General features: G+C 40.1%; 1 protein-coding gene across 1 annotated transcript in view; it reads right to left on the reverse strand.

The window, feature by feature from the left end:
• LOC128690173 (uncharacterized) overlaps positions 1-16,110 on the reverse strand; it is a 94,113-nt gene that overhangs the window by 50,493 nt on the left and 27,510 nt on the right. Inside the window, exons 3-14 of the mRNA XM_070090433.1 lie at positions 11,294-11,423; positions 11,034-11,181; positions 10,584-10,692; positions 10,134-10,360; positions 5,110-5,239; positions 3,370-3,538; positions 2,706-2,821; positions 2,192-2,384; positions 1,975-2,108; positions 1,692-1,838; positions 1,464-1,598; positions 490-649 (exon numbers count right to left, since the gene is read on the reverse strand). Of these exons, the coding sequence (XP_069946534.1) occupies positions 490-649; positions 1,464-1,598; positions 1,692-1,838; positions 1,975-2,108; positions 2,192-2,384; positions 2,706-2,821; positions 3,370-3,538; positions 5,110-5,239; positions 10,134-10,360; positions 10,584-10,692; positions 11,034-11,181; positions 11,294-11,423 (1,798 nt within the window). The remainder of the gene's footprint in view (positions 1-489; positions 650-1,463; positions 1,599-1,691; positions 1,839-1,974; positions 2,109-2,191; positions 2,385-2,705; positions 2,822-3,369; positions 3,539-5,109; positions 5,240-10,133; positions 10,361-10,583; positions 10,693-11,033; positions 11,182-11,293; positions 11,424-16,110) is intronic.

A 16,110-nucleotide genomic window follows, 5' to 3' on the forward strand; every position in this document is an offset into this window, starting at 1 on the left:
AATTTGGGACTTCTCTTCCCAAGTGAGAGTTCTAGCAGATGAAGTGTCACTGAAGATTAATTTCTCAGTTTTTGAGAAGTGTGACCGAAAGCAATGCCCAGGATACCAGATACTGGAAAGGAAAGAGCGTGGGTGTGGGAAAGACAGCGTGGGTGTGGGAAAGAGCGTGGGTGTGGGAAAGAGCGTGGGTGTGGGAAAGAGCGTGAGTAGTTGCGAAGACAAACTTTATTCAGGTATACACTAATACAGTAATAGATTATACACAGCAGCCTGTGTGTAGAGAACCTGGGATAACAAAATTTAGTGATTTGTTTGCAAAACACTAATTTTAGAGAAAGTTCGTGAGCAGGGGCTTAGACAGTGAAAGGGGTTAAGGAGGTATTTATGCAGACTTTGCCCATGCCATGTCTAATTACCATTATCTGTTCAGTTCAACATCTTTATTCCCTGAAAGCTTGATACTGTTCAAATTATTCAAGACTTACTTACCACTTGTTAACACTCCAGAGATCATGCCGGGTACTGTGTGTCCCAGGGTGCTTAACACTCTTGTACCCAGATAGTCTACGTGCCACATGCCCTCTATTGTTTGATCAACATCATCCAGTAGAAACTCTTGGGCTGTCCTCCCCAAATGAAATCCATTAACCTGCCAAAGATTTTAATCACGAAATACATTTCCTCTAAGAGCTGAAGCTTCAATGCAAGAAAGTCCGATATAGTTACAATAATAAGTTTAAAGTTGACGCACTGCTGCAACAATCTACTCTAACAAACCTGGAAAGAAACATTTCAGCAACACTTCATACAAGGCCTGAAATAAGTTAGAAGACTTGTTAATGCTACTCGATTCTAGGCTAACTTTAAAATTTAAGTAATTTAAACTAAATAAAAATTTGGCCTCTGAATTTCTTCAGTTCAAAATCAGTCGTTTAACATTCCTTCCTTCAGTAATTACATATGTTAGTTTTGGGAATTATAGTAACTAACCACAACTCAAATTTGCACATTCCTGAACAAATTCTGAAATTTTAATTTTATGCCACCTCTTAACCAGATTTTTCCGAGCCTGTGCAGACACTAAGCTGAATTTAAAGCCTTCTGAATTTTAATTATTCAGTTATTTAATTCTACAAGTTCTGGTGCAATATATTTTTAGCCAATACTGTAAAGCTGGTTTAAAGCAGCAAAGACTAAATACCCAGTAAACTGAGAATCTAGATTAGTCAGTGGTAACATCAGCTCCACAAGAAGCGCAGACAAAATTTTAAAATTTCTCAAGTCTCAAGAGACTAATCACCGACTGCTAAAACCTCAGCCTAAACGGGTTAACTTTTCGAATGTAAAAGGCACAAATTCCATGGCTGAGAGAGAGAGAGAGAGAGAGAGAGAGAGAGAGAGAGAGAGAGAGAATGAGAAAGAAAGGAATCTGATGTTAAGTCAGATCGCAGCGTCTCACTAACCTTCTGCAATACGAGTGCATCGAAGTAGACGTGATCGACGGAGAGGGAGGTAGCAGTGATGGGTCCAGATATGGTCTGGGAGCCAGAGTACAGCAACACCATGGGTAGTTCCTCTTTAATAGCCTCTACCTCTGTCTAAAATATATACAATTTACAGATTAGAGCTTGGTTAACCATGGTAACCAACTTAAAATCCACATTTAATTCCCTTATCAATGCATAAATTACCTCAAGATTCATTAGGGCAGCTTCGTAATGGTCTACAGACTCGTTAGTTCCAGTTGCTCCCACTGGCGACCCGATAACCACCGGGTGACTAACAGACATCTCACCAGTTACGGTCAACTCCGGGAAGACTACAGGCCCACTCCAAACCTGAAATTATTTCAGTCAGATACAGCCGTACTTAAAACTTTCCACAGCCTGAATTTTAACCTATTTTCAATTTTCCTATTCATCTGTTAAATTCGCTGGCCATCTTTCTGCACCCTTGAATAAGCATAAAACTAGCCTGGGCATGGTTGACACTCATGAGAGAGTCCTTCACGATCACTTCTTCAAGGTAAGAAACTTCAGACTTTCTTGCTGTTAGCATACTAGACAAGTCAGCCAGACACCTTAGCAGTGGGTCTCCAGGTTCCTCATCTAGAAAGAAAGGTTGTATAAAGTGTCATTCAGTTAGTCAATTTCCATTTCTTTTTCAACTAAGTTTCCGAAATAAATCTCACCTAATATTATATCTTCCAAATCGAGGACTTTTGCTTCCAAAGTGTCTACAGTGGCTGAACAAATGTAAACTATATAATAGTTATTTTCTAGTCTGACTCCATACACGTCCTTCACGGTAATGCAAGATGTGTGTAGACTGAAGGAAGGAGAGTAGTGGCCCGTTAAGTCGTCTCCATATAGCGTGATTGTTGCCTGTCGACACACTTTAAAAAGGTTACTTCAGAGGGAAAGGATTAAGAAATTTTAAAGATCATACGAATGTTTTGATGTAGTCAGATTTATAGATATGGATGCTAAGTGACAGTTAAGATTAGACTAAAAAGGTGATTTACCAGCCTCCCTAAATCTCTTAAGTTATCCCCGTCAGTACTTTCACACGCCCTCCCCCTTATCCTTCCACTGGCAATACTAAATATTAGGGAGGAAATAATTCCAAATTTCAGTCAAAATTAAACATTTTAAAGCATTTTCCTAGGTTTGACACCATTACTAGAAAAATAATTAAATACTTGCCCCTGTGGTTACGAAGAGAAGGTTCTCCAGGTTGTGTAATGGCAGGACTCCAACACTGCTAGTGAGATCAATAACATCGGGATAGTCCAACACTTGCCACTTCTGCAACTGCTTATCTGTAAAAGTATTTCAGACTTAAAAACCAAGTTATTGTTTAAACATCTACCAAAGTTAAAGAAAACTAAAAAAGGAGGGGCTTAATACACTGAAGGCTGTTTGAAAGTAAAGATGCTGTATTTAGGACTGCAGAAAAATTGCTAATTATTCCAAGTTCCCATTCAAGCAGTGTCGATTATGAACCCCCCAAAAATTAAATCTTTACATTTAAAGGTAAAATTTGAGATTTGGGCAATTAATACTTCTGACCTTAAAAATTAGAAAAGTTTAGTTTCCGTAAGGGTGAAGGAGTATAACTGATCATGATTACATTAGTTTTATATTAATACAACCTTAAGGGACTAATCCTTGGAAAAATTACAAGAAATCCTCCCATGTATCATGAGTTAGACTGAAGAAACTGGGGGGGGGGGAATTACTATGAGGATGAGAGTAAATTAACTCGATATTGGAGGAAGAAATCTTCCTTCCACTAAACCTAATAACCCACAACATAGTAAGCCAGTTTATAATATACATGCCAAACTATAGTAGACAATACACTTACGGTTCCACCAGTAGATATTTGGGGCATCATTATTCATTAGAAGGACGTAATGTTTGTTGTCATGGTGGTCGAGGTAGTGATGGACGCTCAACACCCGAGTCTCAGGAAGTTGTTGGGTCAGGGTCAAGGTCTCCAGGGCCAGGTTGAATTCGTATACACGTGATCCTTCCTGCCAGTGTACCAGGAAACTCAATACATCTAAGAATGTTAAGAGTTTCTAGCCATTAGAGGTGAAGTAGTAATCTTAACACTGTTGCAAGCAACTCGGGGATTTGGAGGTGAAGAATAACGTTTAACCTCATGGCAAGAGTTTTAGGATTACATGATTAAACTCTCCCACCCCCTCCAATCCCCTGATTAGTAACTGACAACCTTCATACTAACTGCAAGTCCTCCTCAGTTGCTTATTGTGCCTACCAGTGTTTAATTACATTTAGACCATTGGTACCACATGAAAAACAATTTAGTTTAATGGTTCAGATTTAGTCACTGATTAAAATTTAACCAGGAGAAAAAATTTAATGAAAAATACTTTCCTGAAAAAACATTTTAATAAAGCAAACAATTGAAATGCATAATTAAAAGTGTTGCTAGCAGGTGTAAAACTGTTTCATGGTAACATTGAGGACTGCCACTAACTATAGTCTTTTCCACCTTAATTCACAAGATTTTTTTTTTTTTTTTAGTTAACACCCCCCCCCCCGTCACTGACATTTACTTAATGCCATTTTGAGTTATAAAAAATCTTCAAAAAGTTTTAGATAGATAATGTATATTTACAGGAGCTGGTCAGGTTACTAGAGCTTTTAATATTTTTTACAAATACACGTACAAGGTATGCACGGCAATGAGGAGCCACCATTAACTTCCACCACCACTACTACTATTGACTAATCAACTTCAACTTTAAACTTCCACAACAAGCACCAAGAGCCAAGACAACCACCTGAAACTTGCCGCAAGCTTACCCAATACCTGAAGAAATTTCTTAAGAAAAACCTCACTTCCTGCGCAAATCCACTCAACCAGTTGCTGCATGCAACTGACAGTATATCATGCACCATGGAACTCTAGTACACTTACTACTGGTTGCAGACATTGCACTGAAACCATCCCTATTTGAACTAAATGCAGACTCCACTCACCTGGTCAAAACTATCAAAATCTGCATACAAGACTTGCAAACTGCTCCACGACCGGAAAATAGGACTAATATGGTCACATCTAAGAATACCACCCAATCACGACGTAGCTGCCACCTCTTCAAATTGAAATGACCAATCACATTCATATTTTGCCTTCTCTCCATGCTTTCAGATCTAGCCACCAATTTACCTTCTAGTTCAAGATATACCACAGCTCAAGATTCAGGCAGTACTTTCTCGTGCTTTCTACATAGTCAACATTTGCTTCACAATTCCTTGCTGCTGGGTTTAGCCCTGGTTATCTACAAACAAGACATTCCTCTCACCGGCTTTTATTATTTGGTCCCCGCTGACCCACTTGTGGGTCTTGCCCGAATCTGATCGAATTATAGCACGTACGTGCAGATTTATAAATGCCGATAAGTGCAAAAAACTATCGCGTTCATGTGCTTACATGTTAAGTGCAGCGTGTAAGGACATGAAAGCGCTCGTATGTTTTTTTTCCATTTTAACCATGATGCATGTACAATCAATTTTATCGTGGCAGAGGAAATGGTAAAATACTTTACAATTACCCCCTTAAAATGCTACTAACCATTGACTGCATGCCAAAGACGAGGTAGTAACTACCAGCATCAGCAAAGCCTGTTATGTCTGTCACTCCAGAGGCCGTCAACTGGGCGTCATCCAGGTAGTCGAAGTATTCTCCCACCATAACATACATCCTGCATCAATAGTGAAGGTTATTAGTCTCCTGGATCACAGGTTTAACCAATTTCTTGCAAGCAACGAGGAACTCTTAGTGAGCCAAGTTTCAACTAGCAGGTCAGTTCTCTAAGAACATTAGTGGTTAATAATTATATAAAATATAAAGTTAAACACTAACCGTAAATTTCAAATCCATGGTAGTTCTAAACTAGAATCATCCTCAAACAAAAATTGCGAATCCAAGACCGAACATAAAATATAAAAAAAGTCAATTCCTTATAGTTATGGCAGCAAGTCAACATGAAAGGCTAAAGGAAATTCCTAGGCACTTTTTGCATTCAGATTTCCAGATTTTCTTCGGCTTCGCCTGCAAGCAATTTAAAGACTTCAGAAATATTTTGCTCATTATGTTTAACCTGAATTATCAGAGTGGATTTATTTACTAGTGATGCTATTGCTGCCTAATTTGATAACCACAAATTTGCTGATCAAAAACGTCACAGAACAATACTAGAATTAAATTTTGAAGAGCCGATATCTAAGTATCTACCGCTGGGGGAGGGAAGGGGAAATAGATCTAATGTGGAATCTGGACGATCCAAGAAAAGTATCCTCGTCTGGCATAGTTCAGCAGTCTTCTGTTCAGAGGGATGCTAGAGTCTAGCACAATATAGAAATGAAATTCAATACTAGAAGAGTTTGGTGTGATCTAAAGTTATTCCCTGTATTACCTAAGTTGTCTACGTAAACAATATAATGCAGGATAAAATAATACTACCAAGTTAAAACTATGCATTATACACATGTATGCATGAAATTACAGGCTCCAGCTCGTGTGCATGTGTACATTTATAAATTTACAAGTTTGTTTGGGCATCTGTACGAGCACTTATTAACAGAACAGGTATATGTAAATGTATGAATATGCACACATTCAATTATATGCTTTTGTGCCTATGTATAGGCAGGAAAGACATGAACCGTTTATGCATATATGTAATTTCCACTGAATTTTGGAATCTAACAGTAAGATTTTACGTTGCATGTACAGTCACAAGGAGTCGTCGTCCTCATAGCAAGCCTCGTATTCATTTTTTTTTTGCAGCAGAACATTGTCAGTATAAGCAAATTCTAACAAACATCTAAAGTTCCCCACCAATGTAGTGTAAACACCACAGAAAAGAACTTTTTCACTTACCAGAAGTTTGCTGATGTCACAGATGACTTACTACTACATCCCTGCCTCAGTGAAGGCAGTGTACTATCCCACCTCCGGAGTGGGAAACCAGCCAACCAGTTTCCTTGACCCCACTCTCCCCTCCTCCCTTCAGAGGTATTACCTTGCTTACACTCCAACCCGTCAAATAAAAACCCACTTCCTTCCACTAACATTCACAAACCTTTGAGGTCCAAGTTCCTAGCAGTAAACTACCTTTATCCCCACCCTTTCCCCTCCACGCCTTCCCAGGACTACCACCACCCCACCTTCCCTCCACCCTGGATTTACAAGCCCTTGCAATAATTTCTACCCAACTTCTCTAAATGCCCAGACTACCACAACCGCTTAATCTATCCTGTGAAGAATTGTGGTAATCCCCCCCCCTCCCCACGCCATATGTCCTAATCTATAAAATATTCACATTGCTTATTGCCCTCCAACGACGGTCCAGCCCAAGTTGTTTGTCACCCCCCCCCCCTTTTTTTTTTTTACTATTTCAGACCCCATCCCACATCCCAATGGATTGCTCAACATGTCCCATAACACCTTCGCCAAACTTTAAATCAGTCCTTAGCTACTAGGATAAACAGCTTTATTCTATTTTTCCATGGATAGCTAGGAACAAAACAGTTGAAATATACGTATTTCATTACGTATTTCATACGTATTTCATGAATATATTTTAGCTAACATGCCATAAACGAGTTACTAATTCCTCTATCAGAAAGATTAATCATTCAGTTTGAGACTTCGTTTGTAAAGAAAATTGTCCGCTGTACTCTTTAGTCCGGTACCCATATGTACTGTCTTTTAGGTAGTTTTTGAGCAGTCATCGACGAACTGTCGTCAGTAGGTTGTCTTGGATGCTTAGTAGAACCGTGGGTGGTCTGACCCGAGGGAGGTGGGCAATCAGAACCGTCGTACTATTCGGGGAAGCTGGACACATTGTGAAAGGCATGCTAGAAGCAGTAGCATGAACAAACTGGCGACTCTGCAGCACCTGAAGCAGGTGACGAAGAGTCACCGGCAGAAGGTACAGGGGGACGAGTAGAATCGAGAGAATGGTCCGATAACGAAGCCAGGTCAGTAGAGGGTGTGGGATCAGAATTGAGCCTGGGAGGAGGAAGGGTTTCACTGGGCGAAACTCCATAATTGGTGCACCTTACGTGATAAAAAAAAAAGAGGGACAGCCGCTATGAAGCATGGAGGGACCGAAAGCTGCTCATCCGAGAGGGGCTCGAGCCCACTGGTAGAAGATACAGCGTGGGACCCGTGCCATACCCTACCCTTAACGCCAGTAAACAAGCACTCCAGGATAGCCTCACATCTACCGAACTGCCTCGATGGACAAAAAGGACAGTCGGAAACTCACAAAATATACCTTGCACTACTACTACTACCACTACTACTACTACCTCCACCTCTTCCTGCCTATATATAGCCGTCCTGCTCCACCTCTGTTAGTGTGACTGTCAATGGTCACAAGTCTGACCGAAACGTCGTCGTAAGCTTCTGTCTTATGTGCGGGTATTTGTGTATCGTTCCAGTCACGGTATTGTGCCTTTGTTATTTATTTATTTTAAAATATACCTCCTTCGGCTGCCAGCCCCCAGAACAGAGGCAGCTTCCAGAGATAACCCCCCAACCCCCCCCCCATCATCCGAAGAGCACCGCCCACTACCCAGAAATCCGGGAAGGGAGGATGGCATCCTCAGAATTCAATTTCTACCGCAAACTACACCAGAGGGACCTCACGGAGAGAGACGAACCCCAGCATGTCACCCCCACCTAGAAACCGTAATGCTAGAGGGGAGAATGGTATAGGGAAGGGAGGAGGGCGGGCACATGATTAGGTCTGAGAAAGAACAAGCTGTCCAATTACGTCGGCAAGGATCCCCCCCCCCTTTAAAGAGGATCTGTCATTCAAGAAACCACACTAGTATTTAAATTTGAGTCGATTTTACGAGGCAACAGGTAAATAACCATGCCACATATAAACTAAATGTAGATCTTAATACTACTGATTGTGAAAAGGATTTAGAAGTTCTGGTTAGCAGTAATCTAAAACCAAGACAACAGTGCATTAGTGTTCGCAATAAAGCGAACAGAATTCTTGGCTTCATATCTAGAAGTATAAATAATAGAAGTCCTCAGGTTGTTCAACTATATATCCTTGGTTAGGCCTCATTTAAACTATGCTGCTCAGTTCTGGTCACCGTATTACAGAATGGATATAAATGCTCTGGAAAACGTACAGAGGATGACAAAGATGATCCCATGTATTAGAAATCTTCCCAATGAGGATATTCCGAGGCCCTGAATCTGCTCTCGAAAGGCGTAGAATTAGGGGGGATATGATTGACGTGTATAAATGGAAAACAGGAATAAAGAATGTAAATAGCGTGCTGAAAATTTCCAGCCAAGACAGAACTCGCAGCAATGGTTTTAAGTTGGAAAAATTCAGATTCAGGAAGGATATAGGAAAGCACTGGTTTGGCAATAGAGTTGTGGACGAGTGGAACAAACTCCCAAGTACAGTTATTCAGACTAAAACGTTGTGTAGTTTTAAAAACAGGAAAGAAACACGAGTGGGTGCGAGTTGGACCTGACTAGCTTGTGCTACTGGGTCTGGTGCCGTGCTCCTTCCTGGAGTGGAGGTGACCAGACTGGGTGGATCATTGGGATAATCCGTGGGGGGGGGGGGGAGACATGGACCTGCTCCGCATGGGTCAGTAGACCTGATGCAGTGTTCCTTCTTTATGTTATGTTCTTATTAGCCAACAACTAAATATTTGCTACAAGGTTCAGCAGCCATTAAGCCATTTAAGAAGTTTACAAATTTATACAAGTGAACGAAAGTTTTACACTATTTTACACCTACACTAGCATGTGTGCATTTACACTAATTTCATTTTCCACCTTCCTGGAATTAGGGTCACAAACTGAGCTACGACAGTTTGAAGTTAAGAGTCATCATGATGCTGGAAAACCGAGTTAGAAGTTTGTCATGGGGCAAATTGCACACTCCACTTTTTCCAGACTTGCCATAGTTAACATACACCAATAATGAAAGTTTGAATCAGATCGTATGAGGCGTTATTAGGAGCCAAGTAAAATTTTGAATAATGCTGGTAACCACTTCAAGGCCCCATTTAGGGAATATCTTAATATATAACTCAGAATAGGCAGTCAAAAGTTGCATGCAAATTTAACATGCAAACCTAAAATAATTCAAAAGTTCACCAGCTCAAAGCTTGAAATCTAATCTGTAGAGCAATAGATATTTCAGAGATATTTCAAAATTCATCTCCATGGGGAAGTGGAGGCGACTAGAATGCCGGGAGCAAGTGGTTAGTAACCTTCTGTATATATTACTAAATGTAAAAGGAGAAACTTTTTATTTTCCTTTTGGGCCGCCCCGCCTGTGGGATACGGCCTGCATGTTGCAAGATTTCAAAATTCACTGCCAGGCATAGAACTAATCTGACTAAAAATGGGAAAAAAAACTGCAGTCATCTTTCAACAAGCCATAACACCCCCCACCCATCCTTTCCATGCTCTGCAATGGCGGAGGATAATAGGCCAGTGAAAAGTTTGAGCTAAGATTTTTTTCTGATATGTTAGCCAAAGAACTACACATCATGGGGCACTATTAAGGAAGGTTAGTAATTAAGGAAGCCTACTTTACTTACGCGGAGTTAGCAGCATCATCGCCTGGAGTAGCAAAGTATTGTTCGCCTATTACAAGGTACAGCTTCTCCAAGGCTTTGAAGAGATGCAGGGCGCCCACTACACCCCTGGACGGTATAACTTGTGGTGTACTTAACTGTCTGGTAGACACGTTAATGCACACTATGCTCACAAACCTTGATGTTGACGAGCCAAGAGCCAGGATTATAAAACCGTTGTAGAATTGGGCCTGAAACATTACAATATCAATAACATTTTTACAAAGTAATTTTGTTACAAAAATTAGTTTCACAACTTCAAACCTTGAGGCAATTAATACAAGTTATACAGTTTCTATGCAACAAGCCAAACAATTATACTAAGGAAATAAAACTTTAGTATTAATCTGTTCTAGCATAAAGGATTTAACAATGGATGAAGGGAATCTTCCCAAACGTCATTAAAGAACTTACAGCTATTATGTTAACTTCTGCCAGGCTGGTGAAGGTAAGTTGAAATTTAGCTATGGTTGTGAGGGTGCGAGACGCTGGAGACCAGGAAGCCACCGTCTGCATCTCAGTCCTGACAAATTTAGTGAAGTCATTAAAAGCTAAAAGCAGCTACCAGACCTTAAGAAGCTGACCCTAAGCGATAAGTCACAAGAAAGCAATTAGTAACTACCAATACTAAATGCTCTTATGAAGAAAAATTGCGTTAGTCCTATCAACCAGCCACCACGCAAGAGAGACAACTCAGAACAGGTCTTAGTTTCACGGTGTATATATAAAGTTCACTTTACTCATTTTAGAAATTAATCTTTCATGAACAAATTTCATGCCAACCGAACGATCCTCTAGTAGTCCATGGGTCTTCAACTTTATTATTAGCAAGTGCAAAACAGTAACAAATTAGCCTTTACGTACCTTGAGCTCCCAAATATCCAGTAAGATGCATGTTCATGGGTAAAGAAGTGAAACCCTGTCACCTGTTTCGTCCCAAAATCCTGATCTTCATCAAGTTCAAAGCCAACATCTTTAGTTCCTTTCACCTTAATAGATGCCATGTCCAGTGCTAGAACATAAGATACTCGTAAACAAGATTTACTGAAGTCAGGAGTCATCTTTATTCAGCTACCCAATTAACTGCATAAAAGAATTAAATAAATGTCAGCCTAGTCCCTCACCTCTGCGGTAGCGGCGAGATTCTTCCGTGAAGGCCTTTGAAATTTGTAGACGAGCCAATTTAACAAGGTCTTCCATGTACTCGTCTAGGTCTACCAGAGTCGACAAAGAACGCTCTTCCACCAACCATGACTGAAAGCATTGACAGTTAAAGGTCTTAAGAACTAAAACTTTGTAGTTGTCCCTACGGAGGAGAGTACGTAGGTAGACTCAAAATACAAGTCAGGCACAAAATTAAAAAGCAATGAACACTCGGAACAGTATAATACCAAGTAAAAATAATTGATCGATTAGGCCACTAAATTATTAATGTCTAAAGAAAAATTAAGTTTTCTACAAGTACCAAACTACCAGAATGTCTAAATTAAAAGTTAAAAAACTGAGACACTTATGCAACACATGGGAATCTTTATTGAAGAAACGTTTCGCCACAGTGGCTTCATCAGTCCAATACAAAGTAGAAATGGGTAAGGAGTAGTAGTTTAAGGTAGTCCCTCAACCTGGTTGAGGGACTGATTACCTCAAACTTCTCCTCCTTACCCATTTCTACTTTGTATTGGACTGATGAAGCCACTGTGTGGCGAAACGTTTCTTCAATAAAGATTCCCATGTGTTGCATAAGTGTCAATTTGTCGGTCTTCTAAACCATTCATAAAAAAAAAAAGTGGGAAAACTTCTCAAAATTATTTTGCAACTTTGAGAACTTTGTCATTTAGGGAAGATTTATATTTTGCAGACTTTCATATGTTTTCTTTTAGAACGGTATTTTCAACATTGCTACAATGGCAACACCCACCAAAGGTGACTACCTCAAGAGAAAAACTTCTGATCGAATGAATTTTTTTAAGTTTGTTACTAGGACTGAACAGTGGATTTACGAAGTACTGGCATTTACCGTGCCTGTGGTACAGTCTTAAAATGCAGCACTAATGCAACAAGTGACCAACTTGCATAATCTTGAGAGGCAAATGTGAAGAATATTAGAATATACTTCATCCTTTACAAATCAAGCTGGGCTTGATAACTTCCGGACTGAAAACGTTCAGGGTTCGACTGTTAGTGAATCAAGGAAGGCATAGTCGTCGGCCCTCAGATTCGGTAGTTATTCAACGGTTTTAGTTTAGAGGAAACTTTCAGATACAGCCGAGAGCTACGGTGACATACAAGAATATTTCTACAGGTTTATTGGGTAGTCATATTTTAGACCTATTGACAGCAGTATCTAGGTTTTTTTTATTAACACATCGGCAGTTTCCCACCAAGGCAGGGTGGCACAAAAATGAAAACATTCGCTATCACTGTCTTGCCAGAGGCATGTCCACATTCATAAAACTGCATTAACAACCCTCCTTCAGAGTGTAGACAGTACTTCCCCTCTCCAGGAAGTCCCACTTGCCAGTTTCCCAGAATCCATTCATAAATGTTACCGTGCTTACACTCCAACAGCGCGTTAAGTCCTAAAATCCATTCGCTCCTGTCGAACACACTTTTGCTTCAAGTCCAAGCCCCTCACGCAAAACAACCTTTACCCCCTCCCTCCAACGTTTTCTAGGCCGACCACTACCCTGTCTTTCCTCCACTACAGATTTATATACCAAATCCTTTTATTTAGTTCCAACCTCTCTACATGTCCAGACCATCTCAATAACCCCTCATCAGCTCTCTGGTAATCCCGCACATCCTAATCTCCAAACTATGGATTCTCCATTATATTCACACTGCACATGCCCTCAGACATGACATTTCCACTGCCTCCAGCCTTGTTGCAACATTCATAACCCATGTCTCACCCATACAAGAGCGTTAGTATAACTATACTCTTACATCTCTACAGACTCCAGTGCACCACTCTTTTTCCCCCTCAATTCTATGATTCACCTCATCCTTCAGGCCCATCTGCAGACACATCACTTCCCAATATTGAGCACATTCACCTACATACTCCCTCCGTTCTGATATATAATCTTCCGTTGTCTAATTTTGTTATTCTCATCACCTTACTCTTTCCTATATTCACTTAACTTCCTCCTTTTACAAACCCTTCCAAAGTAATCCGTCAACCTCCAACTTCTCTTCAGAATCTCCCAAACGCAGTGTCATCAGCAAAGAGCAACTGTGGCAACTCCCACTTGTTATATTCTTAATCTTTTAACCCCACCTCTTGGCAACACCTGAGCATTCATCTATAAATATATTGAACAATCATGGTGACATCACACATCCTTGTCTAAGGCCTACTTTCACTGGTAGAATCTCCCTATCGCCTACATGCTCTAACGTGAGCCTCGCTATCCTCAAAAAAACTACACTGCTTTCAATAACCTACCTCCTATTTGTAACATCTGCCACATTGCCCGCCTATCCACCCTATCATATGCATTTTCCAAATCCATAAATGCGACGAAAACCTTTTTACCCACCCCCCCAACCTTCCCTAAATCCTCCTTGTTCATCTGCTATCCTGCTCTCCGTCTTAATTCTATCAATAATAACTAATCCACTTTACCAGGTATACTTAACAGACCTATTCCCCTATAATTTTACACTATTCCCTTCACACAAAAACTGCAGGAGGTTTTTATCCCCCTTATATTTTCTCTCTCACTTTCCCGCCAAACGTCGGCGATAAATTAAAATTTAAAGAAAGCCATCATGAAGAAGAGATCAAATAAATTGTTCGATGGTAGACTATTGCTGGACCGTCCTGTAAGAGATACTGAACAAGTAAAGGCTATAAACTAATGTGTATATATTTGTGGATATGGAAATTTCAGTTTTATGCTCAAATATAATTAGAGTTAAACTTTCTGTATGTACCACTTAATATTTATGCATAATTAACGTGTACGAGATTCTTAACTTCACCAAACAAATTAAGAAAAACTTGCGCCAGAGACGAGCTCCGTGATCGATGTTTCAGTAGTTTAAAACCAGTTTGGTTTCTGAACCGAAAAAATAGTACAACTGTTTGCTAGTTTTAAGAGCTTGAAGGGCGATATAAAGACTATGACCGCGGGCAAACCTAGACTGTAGAATCAGTAGTACGTTACAAGCTATACGTGGGACCGGAGCACCTGCCAACAGGTATATGGAAGATGCGCATGAAAGATAGTCACTAGACTAAGTGCAGATTCCTTTTTAAGGGGAGATATTACCCCATGTCGTGCCGAACTTTTTCCTAACGTTCAGGGCTTAGCAGGTTCACCACTACCAGGGCATATCTGATTAGTGAAATCTACCGTAGTCTTATCACTGTAAATACAAGTTTGTTTCCCCAGGACACCAAAAGCTCGGGTACGAAGAGAACTTCGCCTGGAGACTGCTAACCATCCCTGGAATTCGGACCACAGAGGACGGAAAACCAAGCAGTGATTTTTTTTCCCCACTTGGGATCTTAGTGCCCTTCCAAAGAAAAAAAGCTTACTATTTACTGCTTAGCAATTATGCATAAATTTGGTCATATGGTTTAGTACACAAAAAATCCAAATTACTAAACCTTAAACTTTAGAAGCTTCCTAATCACCGAGGTCACTGGTTTTAAGAGTTTTCCTAATGTTTTCCCTTCAATGAATCCAGTATTTCACATCAATGGAGAATCGTGATTTGGAGCCGGGCGGCTGGGGACCAGCCTCAAGAAGCTACTAGTAGCCTTCACTTGATTTTTGGGCTGTACGTACAATTTTTATTTAAATTTGGGTTAACGCAAATGCCTGTGATACCATTCACCTGTCTTCATTCCTTTATTCTTTGACAGATGAAGTTAATAGACTTTGCTCCGAGCTATCAGCGATTTTCATGGAGAAGCTATAAAACCGTAGTGTACGAGGAATGGGAAGAAATCAGGTTCTACTTTCAGGGAAACTAAGTTCCGTGGATTAACAGCCTTTCACTCAAGAAAATTTCCACATTTCTGATTACCACCTTCCCGTTGAAGGGTTACAGTAAAATATTAAGGGGTGACTGTTGAGTGTCAAAGCACATCTGTGAGGGACGGATTATCAATCTCTAAGAAAACTTAAAATACGCATGGAGAAGTAATCCGCAGTGGGTCACAGTGTAAGGGAAAGTTTGTTTTGAGTTTGGAGAGGGAAAAAGTTCGGTTTTTAAGAAGAAAAGCAAAGATGAGTGGCATATAGCTAGTCCAGGCAGCTTTCCAACCTTCTCCCTGAAGATTAAGAAAGCAAAAATAGTTCAACTTTACTAGAATTAAAGATACTAGTGGATCCAAAATTTAAAATGTAGGCCTTATTTCTAAGAAAAGCTTAGAGGCACAGCTTTCCCCTCCTTTGATGAAACTGTTACAGTACATAGAACCAGGTAAAAACCATTCTTGACAGATTTATAAGAAACAAAATTACAGAGGACCGTCATAAGTTTTAAACGGTGTTGGAAGGAGAGGGAAAACTAAGTACTAGTAAGCAGGAAATCTGCCTCTGTATTGCTTCGTACTAGTGGCACCGCAATGGCAAAGTTCATAACTGCTGTAGTAGACATTTTTTAAAGATTACAAAAGTCAGACTTTTGACCACCTTGATCGCTGTGTTTAGCAAGGAGATGCATAAATTCAGAAGAAAACCTGTTAGATTGAATTAAAAGAAAAAAACCATTATGTTGTCAGGTTGCTACAAGCGACAGATAATTACAAAAGAAAATCTATGAAGTTAGAACCGACAGCGTAAGTTTACAGATTGCCATAAGGTAGACTGGAGCTGGGATATTATAATCAAAAAGAAGCGCCAAGCCAATGGAGCGGGGATAAGAAGGATGTTAGTGCCGTCCACAACTCAATTTAAGTCTTTGAAAGCGAAGATTACCATTA

This window comes from Cherax quadricarinatus, chromosome 32, assembly GCF_038502225.1.
Source record: "Cherax quadricarinatus isolate ZL_2023a chromosome 32, ASM3850222v1, whole genome shotgun sequence".
In the NCBI taxonomy this organism is placed as follows: Eukaryota; Metazoa; Arthropoda; class Malacostraca; order Decapoda; family Parastacidae; genus Cherax; species Cherax quadricarinatus.